The 27,220-nt window shown below is 40.5% G+C and overlaps 1 protein-coding gene across 2 annotated transcripts in view; it reads right to left on the reverse strand.

Moving 5' to 3' along the window:
- MED13L (mediator complex subunit 13L) overlaps positions 1-27,220 on the reverse strand; it is a 184,666-nt gene that overhangs the window by 29,658 nt on the left and 127,788 nt on the right. For both annotated transcript variants that reach the window (XM_030501971.1, XM_030501972.1), the window contains 12 exons: positions 22,527-22,672; positions 20,995-21,189; positions 20,440-20,631; positions 16,013-16,175; positions 15,075-15,179; positions 11,491-12,219; positions 9,958-10,180; positions 8,921-9,026; positions 8,386-8,510; positions 6,908-7,007; positions 3,347-3,567; positions 32-237 (listed from right to left, as the gene is read on the reverse strand). In XM_030501971.1, coding sequence (XP_030357831.1) covers positions 32-237; positions 3,347-3,567; positions 6,908-7,007; positions 8,386-8,510; positions 8,921-9,026; positions 9,958-10,180; positions 11,491-12,219; positions 15,075-15,179; positions 16,013-16,175; positions 20,440-20,631; positions 20,995-21,189; positions 22,527-22,672 — 2,511 coding nt within the window. The remainder of the gene's footprint in view (positions 1-31; positions 238-3,346; positions 3,568-6,907; positions 7,008-8,385; positions 8,511-8,920; positions 9,027-9,957; positions 10,181-11,490; positions 12,220-15,074; positions 15,180-16,012; positions 16,176-20,439; positions 20,632-20,994; positions 21,190-22,526; positions 22,673-27,220) is intronic.

Consider the following 27,220-nt stretch of genomic DNA (forward strand, 5'->3'; position numbering starts at 1 on the left):
ACAAACTGATTTCCTGTAAGACCGTACTTACTTGTAGCCATCTCTAATGAAAGTGGCTGCAGGTGGCAAGGGAAGCTGTTCAATTTTCGGAGGAACAGCCCAGGACGGCCTGAACACGCAGGCATCTGGGATCTTCAGAGGTAGCAGGCACTGGCTGGGCAGGATCTTCAGGGGAGCAAAGACGGAGGAGCCCACGAATGGTTGAAATGATGGAACTTTGTGCACGTAGGAAAAATCCTGGAACATCCAAGTGACAACGTTTACAACAACATGGTGAGGTTGTGCTTGATATTTGCATACTCCTTTTTAATTAAACCCTATTGTACTGCTTGAACCCGCTACAAATGGTTTTTTGTTTTCAAAATTAAGTATATGAATATATATTTCTATGAATAAAAATATTCTACAAAACATTCAAGAGCAGTTCCTTCAAGGAAACTCAGCTGAGGCTCCTTATCATCCTGAGATGCTGTACAGCTATAGTGGCAGTGGATTTCACAATTAGACTCATTTAAGATGGGCTACGTCTCAATAGTGTACTATGACATTTGCATACTACCTAACATTAAGCACCTCATTTAGGCACTTCAGTGATTGATCTTTGCATAAATTCTATACTGACAATGGAGAGAGAGGCTGAGTCCTGGTGTGAAGACACCTCAGGTGGCCTAAATCAGCCTCTCTGAATAACCTCCTGCTGGGGATTAATATAATCCAAGTAGTAACAGTGGACACTAAGCACATGCCAAATAATAAACCATCTTGTAAATGTAATATTAAATAGAAATATAAATGAAGTGCAGTCAAACTGGACTTCCATTGATCGTCAGGTTTGTTTGCAGGAATGATGACAAGAACTTCAGCCAGAGTTTCTAGAGCTAGTCCAGGTTTCTTTCAGAAGAAAAGAGCTAGTCCTTTTGAGGCACTACTGCAAAGTCAAAGCCATGATTAAACCAGTAACAGCAGTCTCTCCCAGAATGTCAGTATTTAACATCTCATTAGATCTTTGCAGTTTTTCCCTTGCACCTTGTAAAGCATTTGGAGATGAGGAATGTGTGGATTACTACCTTCAGCTGCTGAACACTCAGCACAAGCAATCTACTTCCATGTTCCCAAAATGATTAGCAATGGGTTTGGGTGCTTGTTTGCCCCATTGGTGTATATGAGCAGGTGTGACACACTTAAAAGCAAGTAAACTGTGCTGCTGGAGATGTTATCAGGCAGAATTAAAACATGTATTTTAATACTCCTAAAATGGTTGTGAGGGAGATTAAAATATCTTCAGTATCAATGATGCCCTAAAATCTGCTCCCACTCCAAATCTTTCAGCTCAACAGATGCCAGCATAGATTTTCCTTCCAGGCCCAAGTCATTCTAGTCTTAAGCCAATAGTTCACGGCACAAACAGAAGACAAAAGCCAGCAGGGTCCATGGCAAGGCAAAGTCTTACAAATCTTACATAAAACTTACTTTAAACTTTAATAATGGTAGAAAAATGGGTAGATACACAAACTATACAAAGCAAATGGACAGCTGTACTTCTGCAAAGCCTCTCAGAAGTAAGGGTCGAAGGAAGAAGAGATCTTCCAGCAGCAGCACAGACATGCCAAGCTTTCCGGGTGGTTATCCCTGTTCACCAGGGGCACGCTGACAACCAACTCCTGCCACTTTTCAACGTCTCTTTCTGAACAGAGTCCAGCTCAGCTCCTTCACAGGCACCAGCTGACCATGTAGCCCAGTGAGCTGGTAACTCCAGAGCCTGCCCAGACACACTTTAGTGTAACATGGACACAGAATCCCTGAATGCAAGAAGCTGCTGTGTTTCCTCCCAGGAATAGGGACTTCCTCCTCTCCCAGGGACAAAGCAGATGCTCTCATGGAGAAAGGCACCCTGCAGCATGCCACTGCTTTACTTTCAGTCTGCCTAAGGTACACTATTACTGCATGCAGAGAATTCACTAATCCCCAGCTGACTAAATCATTTCCACTAAGATAGATGTACCTGCTGGTGTTCTCATACTGATACACAGCCACCTCTTGTCCATGCAACTGCAAGTGCTGCAGCTTTCTGTGCACAGCGCTCTCAGCAATGCAGATGCTTAAAAATAAGCCTCCAGTTAATTCCAACATTCACAGGAGCACAAAATGAGAGGGAAGGAGGTGGTGTGGGGGAGAGAAATGGCTGCTGAAACAGAAGGAACAGGCTGTGGCAAATTAGGGACAGGGTGGGCCTGAAGGAGAAGAAATCAAGGGGTGGGGACTACCAGGAAGACAGAGCTATGGCATGTATCTCCCTTTTTATTACCTGTGTTCAAAGGAGCTCACTGCAGAACAAAGGCAGGTGTTATTTCTACAAGGAAATGTGCATTTTCAAATAAACCCCCCTCAAGCTATATGCATGGAAATATGGGAACGACGACCTCTGACTTAAAGTGACAGAAACTGGCCCAACAAGTTAAGTAATGCAGAATACACACAAGCAGGCAGAATGATTTTATCCTACCTCTTAACCTGTGCTAAAGATGGAACAATGACATACAAATCAATGTGTACTTGGTGCTTATGTCAAGTCCTTTATGTGATGCTATGGAGAAATGGATACATCTTGATATGTAAAGCCGGGGAGGTGAGTACTAGTACCCAGCAGCAGAGTCCCCATTTAAAAATAGTTCTTAGATACACTACAGGACTCAATAGAGGAGTAACTATGTGACATTACCTGACCTGTGTTATACAGAAAGTCAGATAAGAATGGTCCCATCTGGCCTTAAAACTTGTGAAGTAACATCAGCTGAAGAAGAAACAGAGCAAGTTCAACCCCTGGGCTTTCTCAGAGATTTTCAACCCTAACCAAAAAAGGCAACATTTCAGAGAGAAAAAGGCAGCCTTTCTACATGCATGACTTTACCCTAGCTGCATCCCCAGAGCCTGGCAGCAAGGAGTGCCTATGCATAAAGGGTGCTACAGAGCACTTATCTGAAGAAATCAATCATTTAACAGCTACTTAGTCACAATTATGATGGTTTTTCGGATATGTACATTCTTTCTGTTAGGCATAGGGCTCCTGTTACATACAATATTGTTTGGTTCCTGAGAACACCCAGCAACATTACACACATAAAATTAGCAGAAAGAAAATACCCAGTTAAAAAGCAGGGAAACAATTCAAAAGCTTTTTTAGTACAAGATTAATTTTTTTTCCAGCTAAAGGCTGACAGGTACTTTACATGGCTCCAGCTCCCATTTGTTAAAGCAGTCTGCTACACGCACTACATGTGACTTGTTTACCAAAACCAAACCACACAGAGATGAGATTAAAAGAATACCACATTTTTTGGCATGTTACCTTAATTTCTTCAGGTTTAGGGCTACCTAATCCATCCTCCACCTCCATTTTAAACTCCGCAAGCTGTGCTGGAACCATGTTGACCATAGGACTTTCCATCATTCCCAAGGTAGTCACGGTCTCTGAACTTATCCCATCTTTGTAACTCATTACCGGGGAGAAGGCAGGGTGTTGTTCTAGAGAAGGTGGTGTTGGGAACATCCTTTGGAGATCTGCCACAGCTAGATATGATGAAATGATGCACTGTTAATCATTCAAATACACATTCTCCAATAGGAAATCCAATAGAACAGAAGAGACTGACTCAATACCAGCTCTTATTTCATCAGTTAAAACCTAACAAAGATTCTACAGACTTAATAGAGCTCTGACACAAGTATAAACCTAGATGAAAAGTTAACTCCTAGGGATAAGTTCCAGAAATTCCTCGGGATACTTTGCAAGCAGGAACACCAAACTAGCAGATACACAAATTCTATGCACAGTTTTAAGAGCAACAAAAAAATATTTCATAATAGATTAATGACATTAATGCAGAGGTCACCCCAGCAACTGTTACTAAGGAAACACAGAGAAGTTTCTTCCCTTTTTTAGAGCTGATACCAAGCCCCAAACCAGGAGGCTTTTGGAATTGGTGTGCACTTAGCTCCATTTTTCCACTGCCATAGAGTCATTGTAGCCTCATTTGGTCCGTAGTGACAGAACTCCTGAAGGAAAGCTCCCGTTGCTAACACAAACACAGGCAATTTTGTTTAAGAATCACCCTGCCAGGCATCCAGAAGCGCCAAGTGTCAGGGGAAGCCACATAAGTATCATTTTGCATCACAAGACATTAAGCCAAGAAAATCCCTAAATTACTTCTCAGTAAATGAACATCATGTAATCAACCATCGTATGGTGGTGTTGAGGAAAAAAACCAACCCCAACAGAAATGCTTTACAGAGTGTAATGCAATCAAACACAAATCAGAATAAAGTCGTGTGTTTTCTCCCCAGCTACATTCCAGCTACCAGTTTCCATATTTATTTTGCTTCCAATTCAGAATATATCTTTTCCTGCCTTGAACTGGGACAGATACTCACTGGACATAACCATCACTCTGACAAATTCACCATTAAAATACTGAAATTAGAGAAGGGTGAATTCCCACAGGTGTCTCTTCCTTCTTAAATACTACTTCTGCTAGACTGAATGCCCAATTCCATTTCCATTCCTAGATGTACAGCCAGCCCAAACTGACAGGACACAAGGACCTACTTGTACTCACTAACGTTCACAGCCTCAAGATTATGGAAAACCCACACATACGGATGGGTTTCTGACTGGTAAACAGTGTGTTGTGGAAATCCAAATGGTGCAACATAATGCTACTGTCAAAAAGTAACTAAAAAAGACAGAAATAAGTGGTGGGATTCAAATTATATGTAGTCTATGAATATCTACACTGACAGTATGGATTTTGTAGGATGCTGCAGCCTCAAGATGCATCTCCACTCTGCCTTAACAGAGCCCAAACCTCTCTTTTGAGCACAGAGGTGGGACAGCCAGTCTATTTAATTCTTAAGTGAAACAACTCAGAGAGGTGAAGTCCTCTCAAAATGGAGTTCTGTTGGTAATAACAGCCAAAGCTGAACAAAGGCTTTCACAACCTGGAGCAGTAAATAATGAGCTATGAATTATTCCCACTTAGTTCTTCCCCCCAACTCCTTTCTCAGTGTTTGTATTTAAAAGACCTTAGTCTTTGCCTGATATAGGACAAATTAATGTTGAAAACAGGTTCAGTAGAATGGAAAAAACCCTATTTTCTACCCAATGCTAATATGAAATATCACCAGCAGGATGCCAGCTGGATTAGCTACTGCCTCTGTTTTCAACAAAGAGAAGTGTGCTTTAGAAATTGGAGAAAGGGGGAACAGGAAGGAAGGTTAAAATGAAATGTGGTCAGTAGAAATTTATTATGATGTACAAGGCATTTCAGTTCCCTGCAGATACTGTTATGCCTCAACAGCTGGTGTCAAGGTGACAGCTACAAAGCAGAACTGCAGTGTATGTAGTGAACTGATTTCACACAGCTCTATAGTTTATCATTTCTCACACTCACATGCACTCCAGTTAGCAAAATTCTGCAGTGCAGATTCATAAAAAAGTTTAATTACACAAAATCCCCCAAGCCTCCAGCAACAGGCTAACTATCATTATTCATTTTCATGTGTGTCATGCTTGAGAAAGCTTTGCATATCTCAAAAAGCTATGGATCAACTAAACCTGTCAAAATCCAATCTCTGTATACTTCAGACTTCTACATTTGAGTAAATCAGCAGAGCTTTTATGGGTCCATAAAACTCTGACTCATCTCCTTCAGACTGGTTTTTTTTCTTCCCCTCTATTTGTTCTCATTACCAGCTGAAGTTAATGAGAAGGCATTAAGGAATGATTTGCAGAGAGATTGGATTTCTGCTTATAGCAGCCACAAAAATCAAACATTCTTCCTCCTCACCACTAAGCCATTTGTAATTCATAACTTGATTGGTTAGTGCTATACCAAAACTTCTCACCTTCCAACTCCCACTCACACATAACACAAACATACACACAGTTCTCTTTCACCTCGAGAAATGCCACCTACATATAAACAGAATCACAGAATCGTTTAGGTTGGAAAAGACCTTTAAGATCATCGAGTCCAACTGTTAACCCAGCACTGCCAAGGCCACCACTAAACCATGTCCTTTAGCACCACAACTACACATCTTTTAAATACCTGCAGGGCCGGTGACTCCAGCACTGCCCTGGGCAGCCTGTTCCAATGCCTGAGCACCCTTTAGGGGGAGAAATTCTTCCTAATATCCAATCTAAACCTCCCCTGGTGCAAGTTGAGGCCATTTTCTCTTGTCCTATTGCTTGTTAATTGGGAGAAGAGACTGGCCCCCACCTCACTACAACCTCCTTTCGGGTGCAAGAAAGCCCATTTATCTCAGAGAGTAAAAGTCATCATTCCCAACAGTTGTTGGCACATTCCTTACAATTTTAATCATGCACTTCCACATCTAGATTAAACCCTGAAGGTGATTTTAGCCTGAATTTGTCAAATGCTGAATGCAATTTTCTTCCAAGACAGGTTGCACCATAATGGCTAATTGGTAAGTCAGAGCTTTAAATACTTTGAATTGCTTAAAAAGAAGAATGATTTGTACTTAAAGAGGGATATGGTAATGGGTAAGGTCTAACTGAGCTTGAACAGCGAATTGAGAACAGAGGGGATAGCTTCTAAATGAAGATTTGTTAACAAATCTCTCCCATACTTCCAGTCTAACATAGTAATGTCAAAGAAGAGCATCTCAAATCTCAGTAGGCACATTAAAAATACGTGTCTCTATTATCATCCATTATTTTCATTAGTATCTGCTTATCCTCTTAATATTGGCATCTAGTAGTTACAAAGCAAAATAAGCACCCTACCTCTTAATCCTAAAAAAGTGACATTTCAAGCCTCCTGCAGGAAGGCAGTGTGGTAGGTATAAGATCTGAACTGTGGACAAAGGGTGATCAGTTGTTACTCACTCGGTGGGTAAGGTACTGCTGTTCTGCCATCCTTCCCTACAGGGCGCTCCTCAGACCCCACGGCCGGCATTTTCGATGACCGAAGAGCTGGCGATACAGCCTAAAAGCAGAATGATCACAGACCATGCTAAAAATACACAACATGCTGGAATGCAGAAGCTGTTAAAGATCCTGAAAACTCTCTGAACAAGACCTCACAAGAGAAAGGTGTGCTTTCTCCTTTCCCACCCCCTCCACCCAAGGAGCCTGGATTTCTTTTTCCTCTCTTTCAACACTACAACAAAACAAAACCAAAAGTCTCTGAAATTATCTGCCTGTCTATTCCCCCCCATATACATACATATAAACATGTATCTATAGACACAAATTGTATTAAAGATATTATCATAAACACTCATCTTGAAATTAATGTGACTACTGTGCTTGCTTCCATGTTCAGACTACTCTGAGATAACAAGGAAAATACAACACAGAGTAAGAATGCCATAAAGCATCACCACGTGGACTGCTCAACACGTGCAAGTTTGGAGGCAGAAGAACATTAGGTCTGGCCAGGTCGACTTGGCAGAAAAAGGTAATTTATTCTGACAGTCCTTTAGCAGATTTGCATATGAACTACAACATCTGAAGTGTAGTTTGTGTGGAACCACAGAACAGGAGGAATTAGTAAATAAATGGGTGTATGTGAAAAGTACTGCCCAGAAGCAGACATCAGACTTTTAAAGACTATTATCTACTATCAGTCGGTATAGGATCACCTCTGTATGGTTGTGGCTATATTAGATTAAGCTTAAATATAGGAATTATTCAGATCTTTGCCTTTCCATGTGTCTCGGGTTTTTTTTTCCCTGGTCATTGATGTAAACCTGCTTTGCCCTCTGTATTTCCTAATACTCAGCAACTATTCCTCTTTGCACTGAAATAAACTGCTGTAGGAATAGAAAGAAACACGCCTCAGAGAATTACTGAAACTCAGTAAGGTTGAATTTATTTTTCTTTGGGCAGCTTCTCAGACAAGGTAAAAGAACAAATCACTGGTTAATGATTCTGTAACTCTCAAGAGAACACAAAATACTGACAAAAGCAAAGGACATGAAACTAGATGTAATGCATTTATAAAGCTTTACCTGTGGCAGTATTCTTGCAGCCTGCCAAAGCAATGCCTGAATCAGCAAGGTAGCTGTATACAGGTTCCCTCCTGACTGCAAAACTGCCAGACAACACAAGCTTTGATATAACCTACGTGATATATTTCTGAATTATATATACACAGTGATGATTTCTCTCTTTGATGGATCTCCTGAAAGGATACCTCTCTTTGCTAGCAGTTCTTCCTAGTTAAAATCCAAGCCTGCCTACCTGGAAACTCTCTCCTACCTACTAGGGAGAATTATTGCCCGCTGGGATTCCATCCTGCTCCTCCTTTTTTTTTGGCTAAGGTTTAGCTCTACAGAACATTCGGTCCTACAAAGACTTACACCAAGCTCATCTTCATCTGAGTTATCAAAGATATTATCTAGATCATGAAGTGATGGAGCCAGATCTGTCACCTGTGTGAGGCTACCAGAGCCTACGCGGCCTGCAGCATTGTCCTGCCGGGTGTCTGTCAAAAAGAAAGGGAAAAACAGGAAAAATGGGAGCAAAGTTGAGAAACACAAAATTGTCTTTTTTCAATTTGACTTCTCACTCTAAACAGGGGACAAGGAAGAATCACTGAGCCCCCTCTTCTATGATGCAGCCTAGAAACAGCCTTGCGGTTAGGTTTTAAACAAGAACTGATGGTCTATCAGGAAAGAATGAAGGCAGCTACTGCTCGACTGTAGTGTTCTTAAAAAGTTTAAAGTGACTATGTTATTATAAAAAGGACAAGCAGAATCAAGGGGTTTTCTGTCCCAGGAGCTGTAGCTCTGATGTTACAGTAAAATATTCAGTATGTGATTTTTCCTTTCAGATTTTATTGTGTAGTTTTGAACATTTTTGCTTTGAGGATCGAATTGAAGAGCTTTTACTCACCAGCCTTAGGAGCAGAGCTGAAAATAGACATGGCATCTTTTCCATCAGGAACTGGTGTAGAATGACCCGTCGTGGGGATTTCCTTGGTACCAATTCCATCTTCTGACTATACAAAAAATCCAAGAGTTTTTACTAGGTATTAATTTAAACTATCAAAGAACAACTGTTTTCCTATGTCAAGCCACACTCAGGGCTCTGGATTAAATGCTTTGAGAAGCAAAAAATAATTAAGAAGGGAAAAGAACACAATTGTCTGCTGTTTATCTACATATCAGGAAAACTATGAAGTAACTCTGTGTGTTATTTACAAAGGATTCCATACACATCAGTCAACTTTGATAGCCAGCACAGAGAACTGGACACCTCCATTTCTCCAGGAAACATCTTCTAGAACTGGAAGTGTGGTGGTTACCTGCACAAGAACAAGTGAGTGAGCTCCAGACTGGCTAGGATACATAAGAAGGATCATGCATATGGGGCAGGTGATGACCTAAGAATGGTGATCAAAGTGTTTTCTTTCACATATGGAAGAACGCCTCTAAGGAAATGTTCAAAGCCAGTACAGTGTCCGTGCCACCAATCCTCTCAGCAGAAGGCTATGTTAATTTTGGCCAAGGGAAGAGACCTGAGCTTTGCAGCGAGGTGATGTGTCAAACAAGGAAAAGAAAAAAAACCAATAACTTCTTTCACCTGTACAAGGCTCAATATATTTTATTCCTCAGCTTAAAGGTGGCACCTGCTGCTGGTCAAGCTGAATACACCTAAGCACAAAGCATTCCTTGCCACAACAGTGTCTTCATACACAGACGTGCTGAGAAAGATACCAGCAAATACCAGTTCAAAAATACCACAGAGAAAGGGAGTTTTGCCTGTGAGCCAGTGCAGGACAGAGACAATGCATTGTCAGAATGCAAAATAATCTCTGATTTTGATCTGTGCAACAGGCTTGTATCTTTCCAAGAGCTGCAGAGCAAATCCTGTGCTACAGTAAGTCCAATGAGAACATTAACAATAAAGACTCTGGATTTCCATGTTACCTTGTTCTTTTTCTGAGGATCTTTCTCAGCCCCAAGTTTGCATTTTTTATTGCCAGTGAAGCTGTACTTGATATCACCATCTTCAAAAGTGTAAGGATCACTCGCGTCTCCCCAGCCTTCTCCAGGTTGTTGTATTAGAGGCAAGGGGTCAAGATAGTTCAGTGGCTGCACTGGCTTCTGCTCTTCCAAGATTTTAAACCGTTTATTAGGTTGTGCTAAGAGTCTGAAAGTGAAAATAAAGCAGCAAAAGCCATCATGAAACAAACCAAACACCTTTTACAGCAAGGAAAAATAACAGCTCTTAAGATCTGTAGCTGTCACACACAAAGACAGCCCACTCCATCCTCCTTAATCCAAAAGGAGTATGTTCTTTCCTCAAATAAAAGATGCATTTGCCTACCAGTTGGTATTCAACATCTTTCTGTATTAAGAACTACTTTGGAACAATGAACAAGTATTAATCTTGTCACTATATCAATCAAAACACTTTGCAGCACACATAACCTTTTCAGCCCAGCAAACTCCACTGAAACCACAAAAGCAGGTCTGTCATGACTCAAACCTTTTTCCTTAACTCATTTTAGCTGATCCATTTTCATTAACTACTCTCTGTGGTGCATTTTTTCTAGGCATTGTCAGAATGCAAAAGTAACTTTTAGGCCACTGTAAAATGAATTCAAATTCTCATACTACACTCATAAATAAATGTATTTGCATAAAAGAAAATCCATCTTTCAAAAAATTAATAAAGAGACAGCTAAAACTCCTTAAAATGTAGGCAGTTCATATTCTTCACCGAGGAAGACTCTGTATGTTCACTGTACCTTTTTTAATGTAACATTTACAAAAGATTAGAGTTTGCTCTTTTCTGTGTACAGACCAGAGAGCCTGTTGGGGTTCTTGGTTTCAATCCTACTGACACTGAAGTTAATGGTAAAACTTCCATCAGTTTCAAATACCTACAGTGGGTTTTCAAAGCAGCAGTATTATTCCATAATGCAGTATCAGCTACTGCTCACAGTGAGTGTGGTGCAGAGCAATTTTAAACATACACAATTGGACAAACCACACTGAAGTGCCTCTGCAGTGCCATTAACAGAACTTCCCTCAAAACCAAGCATTTATGTAGCTGGAAGGCTGCATAATTAAACACAGGTGTTCTTCTTTTTAAATGGCCAGAAGACATAAGCTTAATAAATCTCTTACATTTGCTTAAATGACTGTGCTATAGGTTACAAAAAGATTTATCAGTTCTTATCATGTCCAACAGAAAGCCAGATATGAAAAAAGTAAGACATATTACAATACATAATTGTAATAAGTAAGACATAGTACAATATGTCTTACAATTACAATAATTGTAATAAGTAAGACATAGTACAATAGATATGAAAAAAGTAAGACTATATTACAATAGTATATTTCTATTTAAGCATTTAATGTTATCTACTTGTTTCAGTTTCAACTGAAAACAGAGTTTGGCCATGCCTGAAATACAGTAAAGCCACGGCTCAGATCAGCTGGCATTCTCACCTCTTCAACGCAGTGCTGTCCGAGTTGATTTCCATCTTGGCATCATATCTTTCACATGGAAGATCTGGTGGCCTGAACTCTGGATTGTCACTGGACGGGACACTGTAGGTCCTCCACATATCTAGTGACTCATTGTTCTGAATTATCCCACAGTATAATGCTGTCTCACTGACCTCTGCCATCAGAGGTAACCTCTGGCCAATGAGGACTGTCCTATCATCTAAGGTGGGCAATGGCTGAAGCTCCAGCCCGCTGCCATAGAGTGCTGGGTTTACGGGTACAGAAGGCGGGTCCAGATTCTCTGCTTCCTGACCTCTTGGCTGGGGGCTGAGTGTGGGAGGCAGAGGGGAAGTAGGGGAATGGGGTGAATCCATAGGATTCATATTCATTTGCTTGCTTGAATTTCTAGCAGGTATAGATAGCGGCTTCTCGTATTTTCTGGAATTAGGGACTTCTAAAGAGGGCTCCATTCCTGCTAATCCCAGTTTCTGCCCTGATGTGTCCTGCTCCATGCATAGCTCTTCAGTCACAGAGGGCCGATGGTGAAATGGCATCATAGGCCTTTTTTGCAGTTTATCTCCTTTTTCCTGTCTCTCTGTTGTTTTGTGCTTCGAAGAGGCAGGAGGTGGCAATGATGAGGAGGATGATGTTCCCACGTTGAATCCTGGCTGATTTATCGTTGGGGGACGGTTGGAGCCAGCAGCACAACGCTGTTTGAAAACCTTGTGCCTGAAAGCAGAGGTAGAAACAAGTCACCGCACAGTTTATACAGTTAACTGAGCTAATGGAAACAAATCAAACCAAACCAAAATCATCACAACAAAACCCAAAGCATTGAGAAATCTTATGTCTATTCCTGTTCTTTTAACAGATTCTGGAATGGGCCCAGGATCTGGACCGGGTCATTCCAGCCAACTCAGCTGCAGTTTCTCTGCCCTACATAAAATGGATAAAGACAGTCTCCATAAAACAGCATTCAAAGGAAAGATCTATTGTTTATAAAAGCTTAGGACTGTTCCGATGGAAGGTAATATAACAAAACAACCCAAGCTACTGCTGTTTTCGTTACCCTAAAGAAAGCAGCCTTGCAGATAAAATGACTGCTGTGGACCTACCCCACTACTCTGGCACACTGTGGAGCATCTGTTAGAAAAGATAGAGATGAAGGTTGTTTTCGTTAGGTTCACACACTCAGTGCATAGCAGGATGCTTTCATGGCAGCTTCCTCCTCCTTATCAGGTAAGGAAACATAAGTGCAACTTTAGCCCCAAACCAAAACCAAACCAAAATAAAGCAACTACCAACTGATGAAGCAAGCATGAAAAAGGATTTTAAAATATTCAAAACAAACCAAACAAAAAACCCCACAACCCAGTAACATACAAATTTATTAGTGGCTTCTTATTTTAATAGGGCTTTTTTCAATTTGCATTCAGTATCTCTGAGACTGGGAAGCACAGGACTAAAATCCAGTATTTCAGGTACTGCTAAGCTGTGTTTTCATCATGTGGCTGATGGGCCTGTAGGGTCAGGACAAGGGCAATGGCTTTAACCTGCCAGAGGGGAAATTGAGATGAGCTCTGAGGCACAAGTTCTTCCCTGTGAGGGTGCTGAGGCGCTGGCACAGGGTGCCCAGAGAAGCTGTGGCTGCCCCATCCCTGGCAGTGTTCAAGGCCAGGTTGGACACAGGGGCTTGGAGCAACCTGCTCTAGTGGAAGGCGTCCCTGCCCGTGGCAGGGGTTGGAGCTGGATGAGCTTCCCATCCAAACCATTTATGATTTTATAATCCCCAAGGATGTGACAACAGGGACATGTAACTCTCCGTATTTTTATTGTTCTTTTTTGTTGCTTGGGGTTTTTTTATTCAGTTGTCTGGGCTTTTTTAAGCTATGACTTATTGTGCTTAGCATTTACACCTGTTTGAGGTGAAATACCATTTGAAAAGAAATCACTCCATCCCTACTATTGTTTGTAAACAACAATATCTAGGATAGCAACAACACATTTCAAAACATATAATGTGTTTTTACTCACACAGCAAAACTACATTATCACAAGTGGACTACTAGACTGAAGAAAAGCAATTCTGCTTTTATGACTTTGCTAGGAAAATACCCATGCTAGTATACAGGGGCTGTCAAATGGTACAAATACAACTTCTTGTACTTGCTACATCATTTTCCTGTAACCACCATGTTGTGTGGTATTGTCCTGGCTGTCTTTGTGGGCTGTGCTGTTATCAGGACATGTTGCCAATTCTCTGCTGCAGCAGATGGTCTTTAGCTGCAATCACCCATGATGTGGAGCTAATGCCTTAGTAACTGCAGATTTGCCTTAAGCATGTTCTTGTAACATTAATTGACTTAATTCTCCATCATTCACTGTATTTTAACCAACCGCAGGAAATTATTTTAGACATTCTGTTCTTCAACACACAAAGCTGGGAATACAGAAGATTGAATTTGGTGCCAAGTACCAGACAACCCTTTAAGACTGATTTTTAAGATCTTACCTTGACATTCATACTCTTATCTATACAATACAGAGAATGGGCACAGTAATGACTGTATCTGTATCACAGTCGCTGCCCAGCTTCTGCAGCTACACAAAAAGTTCTTATTGCAGTTTGAAATCAGGCACTGTTTTCATTTCATGGATAATGTTTTAATTTCCCAGTCGCTGTATTCACTAACTCAAGCACGACGTAGTTATCACTCAAGGTATGAAAAGACAGTGTGAAATTGCAAATGCAGCTGAACCTCTCCATAGAACCAGGTTTCCATTGTCCACTACTGGTTCCCTATGCTTTCCAGGCAAAGCTGGACCTCAGTTCTCCATAGGAAACACTTGGCACCTTGAGAAAACATTTATCTGTTCCACATTCTTGAATGTATACATACAAGCAACATACAATCATATATATAATGTATATATAAAGAGCTGCAAGAGAGCAACACTTTCACTCTGGATACAGCACGGTCTCCAGGTTGAACACTCTGGAGTTTTAAGCATTCATCAAGGATGACAGATAATTTAATACACTCTTGAAGTGTTTGTGCAATCAGCTGTGATTTCTTTTTGATCAGGTTGACAGTGACCATGCTGCAAAGGTTTTACATTCTCTCAGGTAGTTTTTGGTGTCATGAGTCATGGCAGACATGGAGTAAAGTGATTCTTGGGCCTATTTTTCCTCTTTCTCCAAACAGAGACAGTAGCACTATCCCTCGATCGGGATGCTTGGAAACTTAGGCAGCTTCTGCCCCTCTTCATCGTGAGTCTTACCACTCCAAACTTGAAAGCTCACACCTCAGAAAAGCCTGAAGGATGAATTCATTATGAACAAGCAATGTATGAGTGATTCTACCTACATTCCCTAGTCTAGGATCATTTTTCCACTCAACTACTGCAAGTGACAATGATACGAGATGTGCATTAGTCACCAGCACATGAGTGATGACCACAGTTTTGATACTAGGGTTTCCTCTTCTCTCAGCTAAAACGTAACTCCCTTTCGTAAGTGTACCTCTGTCGAATTCAACAGGGCTCTTCCAATATGATAAATGCTTACTTTCTTCAAAGCTCACCTGGAACAAGAACAACTGACTCTTTGGACTGGATCTACAAAATCCCACGAAACAGCGTTGTTAGGAACTTCCTCTTCCATATTTGCAGTTGTGATCTGATTCCTCCTGAAGAAGATAAAATTATTTTAGTAGTTATCACTACTAACATTTTAAAAAAAGCATATGCATAAATTCACATCTGTTCTCAAATACATGACTTCCTTCTACTTCTCTTTTGAAACAGAACTCTGTATTTAACCGTAGTTCCCTTTACTACTCCTTAAAACTTATAGTTTGATTTATAGGGGAGGATGGTACCAGCTCCATGTCAGATAGCTCTGTTTAGAGTTTGAGCATAAGCAGCAAGGGGCAAGCAATTTAAACTGCATCTGGAAATTCTTCTGACATATCCAATGAGGAAATTACATGGGGATAGTGAAAAATAGAGCTTTTGGGGCACACCATGCCATGAATATACTTTACATCTCCAGTAATGAAGGCCTATGATACTAACAACATGAATTTACCATACCCTTGTTGGTTGGAATTTTAGCTCAAGATGTAGTGCTTTACAAATATTATTATCCTTAAAGTTCGAACTATGAAATACATCCTATTTGTCCTTCAGCCACCCAACTTTCAGTCTCGTAACAACAATTAGAGCTAGCAACTGCAATCAATAAATCTGACAGCAGCTAGCTGAAGGCACATTTGATAGATTTGTAACATCAAAGACTGTCACAATTAAGACACACAACTGCAAATACAACGTTAAGTGTCAGGAGTTTTCAGCTGAATGCAGGAACAAATTTGCTTTGATAATCTGTTCTGCATCATTAGCTTTGATTAGTGGCAAAAGAATTCTGTGAGGAATAACATTATCCAAGGCAAAACTGCTACAACATTAACTATATATTCTGTGTTTATTAATAACAAACCCATCAGGACTGCTGCCTTACTTGGACTGTGACCTGTTGAGAATGCACTCCTTCCAGACACGGTGAACCATGTGATTGTGAAATTTTGGAGTAATCTTGCCTGATTTCTTTGGACTGTGAACACTGACTGTCCCCTCCTGTACAGCTGAATGGCTGATATTGCTCTGAGAGCATCCACTTTCTCCTGCAATATAAATAAAGCATTGATGTTACAGCTCACCTTAACACTCACATTTGATATTTTTTCCCCGAAAAGACTTTGCCTGTTACATATTAAGAAATCCAATCATTTCTCTAAACTATTTCAAAGCAAGAATCAGTTCTTCATACTCAAGATAAAACCTCACTGAAGAAATGAATGGATTAGTGTGATGCTGTTTCTTTATAATATGCTTGAATTGAAATAGCAGAATCAAAACATGCGTTGGTGAAATCTTACAGTTGAGATGCATACTACTACAGAAGTTCTGCAACAGTTGATCATTAGGGTATACTATTAACATAATAGGAGAGGTTCTCAGCAATGCTGTATGATTATCAAAGAGATAACAAATGAAGATATTACTCCAACATGTTAATAGCCTGAAAATTCTGATCTACATTCTGCACTTCATTTCTTTCTGTCTGTGCTGCAGAGATCTCACCAGCAGATGTTTCTTTTTCTTTTATGAAATGTGGTTTTGTTTTAGAGTAACTGAAATCTAAGAGTCATCTTTACACACACAAACTACGACAGTAGAGGGAGCTTTAGGTTCACTTGGCCTGGCGGCTGAGCAACACTACTCTGTGCTCTGGATGGAACAGTAAGGAAGGATATGCCGCATTTTAACAAGGTCAAATCAGTGTACAGAACACTTCGTCCTCCTGCTTGTCACAATTTAAGAAGCTTTAGGAATGACAGGCTGAAAGGATTCAGTGCTACACATCACTGCATCTAACAGGTAATTCTGCTGATTTCGATTAGGTGACTTTCAAAATACAACTTTTAGAATGGTGCACAAGCTGCCCAAGCCTGCATCTTTGATTCTTCATGCTTGTGTATTTTCTTTTCCAGCCAGAGCTCTAAATTTCTTTCACTGGCTTTCAAATGTTCTATAAGATTATGAACTTGACAGATGATCAAAAAAACCCCCAGATCAAAACCTCAGAATTAGCAAATCTGGCTTCTTTTGGGAGGGAGGAACATGGGTATATAAGCAAACCCAATGCCAACACACACACATATACATGGCATGTGTCAGTAGCAGGACAGTCACAACTGCCAGGGAACAAAAAAGGTGTGATGGAAAGGGGAGGATAGGAGGCAGGAGAGGATAACCAAGGAGCTACCACAGCTTTCAAGTTGCATTAGAGTGCATTAACTATTGTTTTCCAAAACTGTAATCTGTTTATACTATCCAGTACAGCAGTACATGGCATAACGTGAAACAGAACTTCACAGCAGGCCAAAACATTTTGTACTCACACACTGACACTGATTTTTATAAATGAAAATCACTGACAGGATACTGGAACACACATAAATAGCTATAGCATGGAATGGTATAAACTGGAGGACACAACCAGCCCCTCACCAGAGGTCACTTCACAATCCGGTCTCGTTCTACACATGAATAATTCCCTAGTTTCAGCAGCAATTTGTTGCATCCTTGAGATACAATCATGGAATATATGGTTGACCTGAAGAGATCATCATCTAGCTCATCCCCTGCTTCAAAGCTGGATCAACGTATCTGACTAACCTGTTCTTTAAAAACACACACACACACACCAACAACCCCCCAGGAAACCCCCAAGAATCCACCCACCTCTCTGCTAACAGACATGCTGTAACTCCCCACCAGCCAGTTTATTCTAACACGTCATTATCCTTCCTCGGAGCAAGTTTTTCCTCATGTTTACCCTAGTTTTGCCTTGCTCCAGTTTTGGTTCGTTACATGCTGGTTGCAGACAGATTCCTCTTTTTCTCCTGTTGTGTCTCTGAAGACTGGTACACCGTTTCTCCTTCAAATTTCTCCTCTTTAGACTAAACAACCTCAATTCTTTCCATCTTTTCTGTAGGTCCTGTTTGCAAAATCTATAATCATTCCCACCGCACTTTTCTGGACTCCAACCAATTTGTCCACATCTTTAAGTGTTCAGAACTGGTGATGGTACTACGGCCACATTTTTACTAGGACGGGGCAGGACTGAAGTATTATTCATGTGCCTCAGACTAATCCAGTTTATGGATCCCATTTACTGATTCTGAACTGCATGACATGGTTTTCCAATCCATTTCTCCAATTTTTCAAGGCCTTTTAAAATGCTGTCTGATACAACAGAACGGAATCCTTTCATTGTTGGCTGGAGAGGCACCCCTCTGATCCTATTTCATATTGTCCTCAAACAACGGCAGAGATCAAACACAAACTGTGCCTGCCAGACTGAACAATATGAACACTGTTTAGATATTAATAGTTTATAAATATTCTAAAATAGAATCCCCTTGTGATGTTGTACAAGCTTAAGAGCGATCTGAAGAATTTAAAAGTACAACAGCACGTTACAATATGCATCAATACTTCATCAGGGATTGCTATTTACAAGTTGATCATCTTGCTTCAGGTAGTTACTAAGATGCTTCTTGCTTATTTTAACTATCAGTTGTGTTGAAAAAACCACTATTCAAAGTGAATTTAAATCTCACATTCTACATTATTAGCAGTAATTACTAAACGCTTTGGTTGTCTTCATACACATGCACTGTTCACAGACAAGTGAATCCAGGCAAATCCTTCCATGGCAATGAAGGCATCAAGACTGACTCTCTTGATGTGACAGAACTATCTATGAAGGCTAAGCCAGCTTGGTGGCTCCCTGGACCTCAGTGAGGCTCTAATAAGGATTCTTTATCCCCATCTGTCCAAGTTCAAGCAGAAGGTGGTTGCCCAGTGGTGAGCAGTCTCTAATGATTTTGCTCATGTGTCTCAAGTCAGAGGCTCTCCTGTGAGCTGACACAGTCAGTTAACAGTCATTTACAAAGCATAAAACACGCCAGTATTTGTGAAATTATTACCAGTAAAGGTTACAAGGAGAGCATGAGGAAGCTGGGGAAGGAATCTTATCAATATATACAAACACTTATCCAGTGAAGGGATAAGAGGTGATGGGCATAAAATGAAATACAGGAAATTCCATTTAAACATAAGAAAGAACTTTTTCCTGTGAAGGTGCTCAGATGTTGGCACAGGTTGCCCAGAAAGCTTGTGGAGTCTCTGTCCTTGGAGGCATTCAAAACCTGACTGGACAATGCGTAAGCAACCTGCTCTACCTGACCCTGCTTGGATAAGACAATCTCCAGAGGTCCCTTCCGGCTTCAGCTGTCTTGTAATTCTGTTAACAACTGGCAAGTCTGGAAAGAACAAGTTCAGAAAACAATATACACAGAAGAGTTGTAAACATGCCTTCAAACAGGTTTTGAGGGGGAAAAAAAAAAAAAATCATTTCTTTTTTCTACATCAGATATTTTCCTTCTTTTTTTTTTTAACTACTTTATGATCTCAGAAGTTTGCATTCAAACAACACTTCACTCCTCTGTGCCTTAGTTCTCATTTGAAATTGCAGTCCTGAATTTGTTACAGCATAACTACACAGACAGCAACTAATCTTGTCTGTGTTCCAGATGATGACAGGTTTTAGATATTTATTGCAATGTCTCAGCAGCAACAGGACATGCATATTCATGTCAACAAAGGATATTAAGGATCTAGCACCTCACAGAGCAAGCATTTGGGTGGCTTCTGAGATTAGAGCTACCATGGATCCAAATACTTGAAAGGGGCATACTCCATCCAGACAAAACATGTAGCTCAGTTGCAAATATCATGCATCACTGTTTGCCATCTGTGTATGATGCAAGCCTATGTCAGGCCTCGTTTGGGAAGCCCAGCTCCTTCTTACCAGTTCCAGGGACTTACACTTTTCTTTTGAATGGCCCTGAATTAAAAATCAACTGTGAGGGGCAAAAAGAGCACCTAACATTTGCAAATTCTTATTATACCAACAGGAGGGAATGCTTAGTTAAGTGCTGTATTTCTAACTCTTTACAAAAAGAGAACATACTCCTGTATGTTCACTGTACTCTTGTACCACAATGAATCAACACCCTCCCCTCCCACCCCAATGCAAGAAAACCAACACTAACCCTTCTAAACCACTGCCACAATCCTGTTTCTCAAGTATTGGCACTACTGCACAAAAATAATGCATCTATAAAAAATGGAGCTTAAATGAATTCATAAAGTTTTGTTTAAAGATGTGTCTTCTTCAGTGGTGTTTAAAGCATTTGCTTTCTTTTAGCAGACCTCTCCTAACTTTCAGTCTATTGCCTGTCTTTAATCTGCTACTGTTCATACTTACTTATCATGAGCTGTGCAAAACTGACTCCAGCCTCCTCACTTGCTTACCCATAACAGCCTGCTCTGGAGAAGTGGGTGGAGTGAGCGGCATCCCACAGGTACTAGCAGGATCCTTCACGCTTCCGAGCCCCTGCTGTCCCACATTTATATGGCCTCCAGTACTGGCAGCATTCTGTGACATGGGGATGTCACTCTGGGAGATGAGAACAAAGGCTGAAGGATATACCATCCTCACACCACCTACAAAGAAAGGGAAAACAAAATCTGAACTATACCTGGTAATATGCAGCAGCTCCAGCTACTTCAACCTATTTTCAATGTCAATTAGACAAAACTTATTATCTGAAATATAAAGAGCTAAGGAATTTCACATACTAATGTACGCATAACCCTCTGCAACCAGTACAGAGCTGAAACAAGGAGCTTCATACTGTGAATAATAGCGTGTGGGATACAGGGAGTACAGAAGCTTGAGGCAAGATAACTAGTCAGATGTTCCAGTGTCAGGAGAGCTACAATAGGATATAGGAAAATTACAATGGCTCCTTCTGATTAATTAGATTCTGAAGAAAATAACCCTTCAGGCACAATACTGAAACTTACCAACAATGACTTCAACTGCCACAGGGAAATCATTGTCATATCCCAGCTCCTCTTCCTCTTTCATGCCTTCTTTTTTCTTCAGCACCATAGGATAGAAATACTGCCATTCCTCCATCAACTTCCGAGTTGCTGGGTCTGACATCTTGTACGACTGGCCCGTGAGTGTACCATTTAAACCATAAGGACTCACCAACACTGCAAAGCAAGAAACAACAGTCCCTGCAGTAGGTTTATTTAAACTACGGATTACTGAGTCTCTGGCCCTCCAGCTTGAGTCACTGTTCCATCCACATCCTATTTAAGGATTTGTCTTCAGGGGAAAGCTACTGCAAAATCGGGTGTGAGTTTAAAGCCATGTCCCTGTACAGCCATCCTCACGGAGCTAAAACCACACCTTTTTGCAGTTTAGTTTAATAATTTCCACAATGAACTAATCTAATTGTACTGAAACTGCCAAGGGATGATCATACGTGGAAGTAATAGAGGCAGATATTCAACAGGAGGGTTTTTACCAGGAGCATATGGTGCTTGAGACTTCTCAGCACTAAGAACGAGAGGTAACAGTATATGCAGACAACTACAGTCACGTCCAATCAGGAGGACTCGTTGCTCAACATGAATTTCTGTTCATACTCAATTTTGCTTTTAGTCACATTTGATTTGAGGGAGTAATGAACTTAGCTCACTGAAATCAAACCTTCTATGAATTAAGTGTCTGAGCCTCTGTCAGAACTTTACATTTAGAAACATACTATTTTAAAGCTTCTATAAATCAACATCTCTATTTATAAACTCCTTTTATAAGTCTCTGGGTGTTTATTGTATGTTTAATTTTATAAAGATTTCTTCCTTTAATTGCTTTGAAATTATAATTTCAGCCTGTAGTGAAGACAGTGTAACTCAACGACTCAAATATTCTTAGGTTTCTTGACACAGAAAATCACATCACAATTACATTATGAATTTAATAGGCTGTTATCTTAATTCTGTAAACCCCTCATTTTTTACACTGCCTAATAGTCACAGATACTTTGAGTTTTTCACTGTTTCTGATACATTTTCACACACACACCTCTTCCAAAAACAGAAGAGTTGTCAATCTCTGAATGAAAAGTACTCCTGAATTAGGTAAGCTCTGTATTTGCACTCAGGTAGCACTGAAGTTCTAGATTTGAGCCCACTGACCTAGACACCACGTAACAAAATCAAATAAGCGGACTCACTCCCTTAAATAGTCTTCTAAAACAAAAGTGATTAATTTCTGGTTTATTTATTATATGCATGTACCTTTAAAAACAACATTAATGAATAGAAAGCTCTGGAAAATTCCCATTCCCATATGGCTGACTGTAGAGCTGAAGTCCTAACAACATTTTCCCTTATGTCCACAACTTCCTGAGCAGAATTTAACCTGTCTGAAGAGGTAGCTGATCTTACTTTATTCACCTCTGAAGATAACATCACCAGGAGTGAAGCCCCTGCCACGCAGAAGTGAGGTTAAGCACACAAAGTTCCCAATCCAGCTCCCTTACCTTGGAATGGTGACGGTGAGGACTGGGCCATATGGATATGCTCTTCATTGATCAGGTAGATTGGCTGGTGCTGAGCGATCTCCACGCTTGTGCACACATTGCTTTCCCCATGGAGAAAGAATGTGAAGGCACACGACAAATGCTCACTGGAGGAGGGGGGAGACAAACAAGAAAGACATTCATTAGCATGTTAATGAACTCATGGGAGATAGTAATTCCACAGCCTTGGAGGCCAAATATATATACTCTTCTGTTTTGCCACTCGTGCCTACTAAGTACAGGTTCACTGACTGATTGCCAACCATACACAACAGAACGACCAGTCACTAGACAGGCATTTCGCAATGTTGGCAGCTACCTCAAAGGTTTGTTTTCCTACTTGACAGGATCATAGAATCCTGGAATGGTTTGTGTTGGAAGGGACCTTAAATCTCACCCAGTTCCAATCCCCTGCCACGGGCAGGGACGCCTTCCACTAGAGCAGGTTGCTCCAAGCCCCTGTGTCCAACCTGGCCTTGAACACTGCCAGGGATGGGGCAGCCACAGCTTCTCTGGGCACCCTGTGCCAGCGCCTCAGCACCCTCACAGGGAAGAGCTTCTGCCTCAGAGCTCATCTCAGTCTCCCCTTTGGCAACTTAAAGCCATTCCTCCTTGTTCTGTCCCTACAGGCCCTTGTCCAAAGCCCCTCTCCAGGTTTCTTGTAGGCCTCCTTAAGGTACCTGTTTCAATTAGTAAGATCACAAACAAATGGGATTTTAAACAGGATTCAAGTAGTAAAAATAGGGCTCAAGAAATTCTTCAAAACTCACTCTGCAATGGGTACCAGCTGAAAAGAAATAAAAAAGGAATAGGAAAGATTTTTGTCTAACATCTCATGAGAATCTCCATTTAAGAAAACAAAAGCACATGAATATTACAAACAGTTGACAATGTTCTAAACTGAACCATGGATTTCCCACTGACAATCAAACTTAATTTGAAACGAATGGTATTTAAAATGTTCCCACTTCATTCTATCCAGAGAATGACCTCCCATCATAGCTATTTGCTTAAATATTCCTTGCCACAAAGCCACTATAAAGAAGAAAACAAAGCACATTCATACTTTTTATCATCATTTTAATCAAGTAAAAATTCACAGAGCTGAAGTGGTAATTCTGCGGCAATTTTTCTGCCCAATACAAGAGCTGGGCATAGTTTTAGAGCTGTTGGCTTTGGCACCAGGCCACCCATAATGTAACCTGGATTTTAAAGAGAGCTCTGAACTACCCTCACCAAAAAGAGAACACACAGGCAACTATAATAATTGCACTTTAGTACTGAAGTCAACCAGCTGCTCTCCTACTGTCAGCTAGTTATGAACAAAGGCACTGATGGGCTAGAATAGGAAACTGGTTTAATCTCACTGAACTTCTGACTGATTCTACACACTGTGTAGAAGAACTTTTTGTCCTGCACCACAAGTTACTCTTCTGGGAGCCTCAAATACCACCACCAAAAATGAAGACAATGGTCAGCTGAGGAAAATCTGGAGAGAAAAGGTTACTTAAATGATAGGTAACAACTGAACTCCCTTGGTGCTATCACCCTATATTCAGAGGTACTTTACAGTAATAGTTTAATTCCATGAAATGAAAGGCTTCATTAGACTTCCCATTGTCACAAGGGGAAAAAAATTCAGTATCGTCAGTGTTGCAGCAGTAAATTCATCATTAATTTATGGGAGGGTTGGGGAGCAGACAAGGAGGTGACATGACACCAATGGGTACATGTGACACACTGGATCACAAGAAATAAAAAAATAAAAGCAAAGCCCAATTATTTGATCAAACCCCATTAGTTTCCTTACAGAGGATGACAGCCCTTAATATGAAGAAAGGTCTTAATAAATTAAAAAAGCAGGAGAAATGTGGTCCAAGATCAAGCAGGACAATCTCTGCAAAGGGTTTAGCATGCAGCAGGTCAGCCTTTCTGAAGCACAGAGCAAAGCTATTAGTAAAGTAGTTCATTTGCAACTCCTGGCTTTAGGATGTTACACATAAATCCTCCTGGTTCTGCAAGGGTATGACTGTGAACGTCTCTCTTGCCTTCTATTGACCCGACTCAGAACCCAGGCACCTGGGAGCACCCAGGTCTCATTCAAGTCTCTTGCCAAGTGGCCTGGTATGAACAAATCACACCCAATCTTATGCAACTTTCACAACTACCCAAAACACTGTGAGAGTAAGAAAGACAAAATCAGAGTTTAAAAGAGAAAAGATGAATTTGGTTTTGCAGGGAATGGAATGCATTTCACCGACTTCATCAACTGAGAATCAGCTAACACCAAAATTAAGCATTAAGTTTGCAAAATTAAATGTATTTACAACTAATTACAGGCAAAAAGATACACAAATACAGTATTGGTCCATTTTACTTTCCTGCAAATATGACAGGTTAAAGAATAATAGCAATGGCTACTACTACTCGTGGCCAGCAATAAATACTTTGTTAGGGAAAGAGGGATCATTTCTAGCACTGGATCCAAAGTAAATCACGCTCAGCTATGGGAAGAGAACCAACAGATCTCAGTCACTCAATCATTCCTTTGCTTCAGAGCACAGGTACCAAGTCCATACAGTACAACAGCAAGCAAACCACCCCTGCCCCAGGCCTTCTCCTGCGTGCCCTCCATCCAGCCACGAGAAGAAACAGCTACACAGCCTTTATGCTCCCTCTGGTGCCAGAACCGCTGCTCTGAGCTCAGCTTTCAAGACCAAAAATAATCAAGATCAAGGCCTGGGGACTTCCTGCATTCCCAATAGGCTTCTGGCAGATTCCCAGCAAAATGTTTACTTTGCTAACAAACACAAGTTTTGTTTCAAGCAACTAGCATCAGCACACTGGGTGATGTATTCCACTCAGGCATGTACATCCCAGCCTCCTGACATTCCTGTCTTTAGTCCATTTCGCACAATTCCTGAAATACCAAACTGCAGAAATCATTCTTGCTCCAAACAGGAGACAGATCTCTGAGTATAATTCAAGTAGAAGAAAACTCACCGAGCTAAAGCCAGGCAGCCTGCAGAAGCAGACTGAGCACCGAGGCTTTACTTTTAATAGCCACTTAGCTCTAACTCCACAGCAAGACCTACATACTTCAAAGTAAAGCTCCAAAATACAGGAATTGTTCAGGTCCTCACTAGATTCTTCCAATAGGGTTTTTATCAGTTTTCTTAAGAGAGCTACGACTCTTTGTGCTACCAAAGGCCCCATGAAAAGCTAAGCACAAAATTCAGATCAGGCTGGAGTTTCTCAAATGCACCATCTTCAGACTGATTCTTTTTATTATCTTATTTAAATTTATTTCAACCTAGTTCAAACCCTGAAGCTGACAGGCTTTTGTGTAGCCACTCCACTCTCTCTCCAGGTTGTTAAACTTCCTCATTGCTGTACTCTTTCTTATCTCTCTGAAATCAAACTATCAGAAACCACCGGAGAGGCATGTGAAACGGCTTCCAAACTACTTCCACTGCTCTACAAAGTGAAAAGGCTCAGCCACATACCCATGAACTTAGCATGACATACACTCCGGATGGATTAATTCAGCTACCTATCATTTAGGGCTTGAGGCTTTTAATTTCTTCCTTTCCTTGGTTTTTGTTTCAGGCACGCAAACACTGCCACCAGAGACAGTGGGAGCTGCAAGCGGTTTTCCATCAGGAAATGTGAACACAAACTTAAGTAAAACCTATTATTTTAATCGTATTTTGTAACTCTCTTTTCATCCTATTTTATACCTCTTGTATTTATACTACACAGGAATTCTTGTCTGGTTTTTACAGGCACCTTTTCAGAACCCTTTCTTTCCGTTACAAGTGACTGATGGATGTCATCTTCCCGAATAGAAGATATACAGAACATATGTCATTTCCAACTAGAGCTAAGGCCAAGGTCTGGAAAATGCTGAGCACTCTTGAGCCAGCAGAGCACTTGAGCATATACTTTCATGCATATTTCCACTATATTCACTAAGACTTCTGTGCTAAAACTAAAAGAATTAATTAAATAAAAGGCTTTTATTAATAGAAATACAAAGAAAACAAAAAAACCACAAAATCACTCCTCAAATACACAGTGATAAATATTCTGTGCTATTTCCCTTCATTTTATTTTGAATGTGTTCTTGGTGTTTAGATCCCTGTATTTTAGGAGGAAGAGAACTGATAAGGAAAAGAAATAGCCAATGTCATAGAATCTTCTGTAACAAAAGCTAAGATCTATGTCTTTCTCCCAAGTATTGCAGGTAGTATTTTCCCCATAAACCAAAAAAATCCTCAAATAAAGAGTACTTACATTAATCAAACCTTCAGTTTGACACCTAATCACCTGCAACTGACAACAAGTGTCTTTCAGATGTCTCCTCTGGGATCTTCATTATCTTAAATAACCTTTGAGATGCCTAAAAATGCAGCTGAACACCTTGTCAATGTAATGTTTAGGACCTCCCATAACCTTTATGAACGCCAATCCCTCAGTTACTGTAAATGACTTAAAGGAAATAACATTACACTAAATTTACTTATCTATAAAAATCAGATGAGGATTATGAAAACATGACCATGTTTAAACTACACAACACTGGCAGAGAAAGGAGAACATCTGATGGATCCATGTATTTGTTCCATTTGTTAGTAGCTTTATATAAATACCCA

Source organism: Strigops habroptila, chromosome 11 (assembly GCF_004027225.2).
Source record: "Strigops habroptila isolate Jane chromosome 11, bStrHab1.2.pri, whole genome shotgun sequence".
NCBI lineage: Eukaryota > Metazoa > Chordata > Aves > Psittaciformes > Psittacidae > Strigops > Strigops habroptila.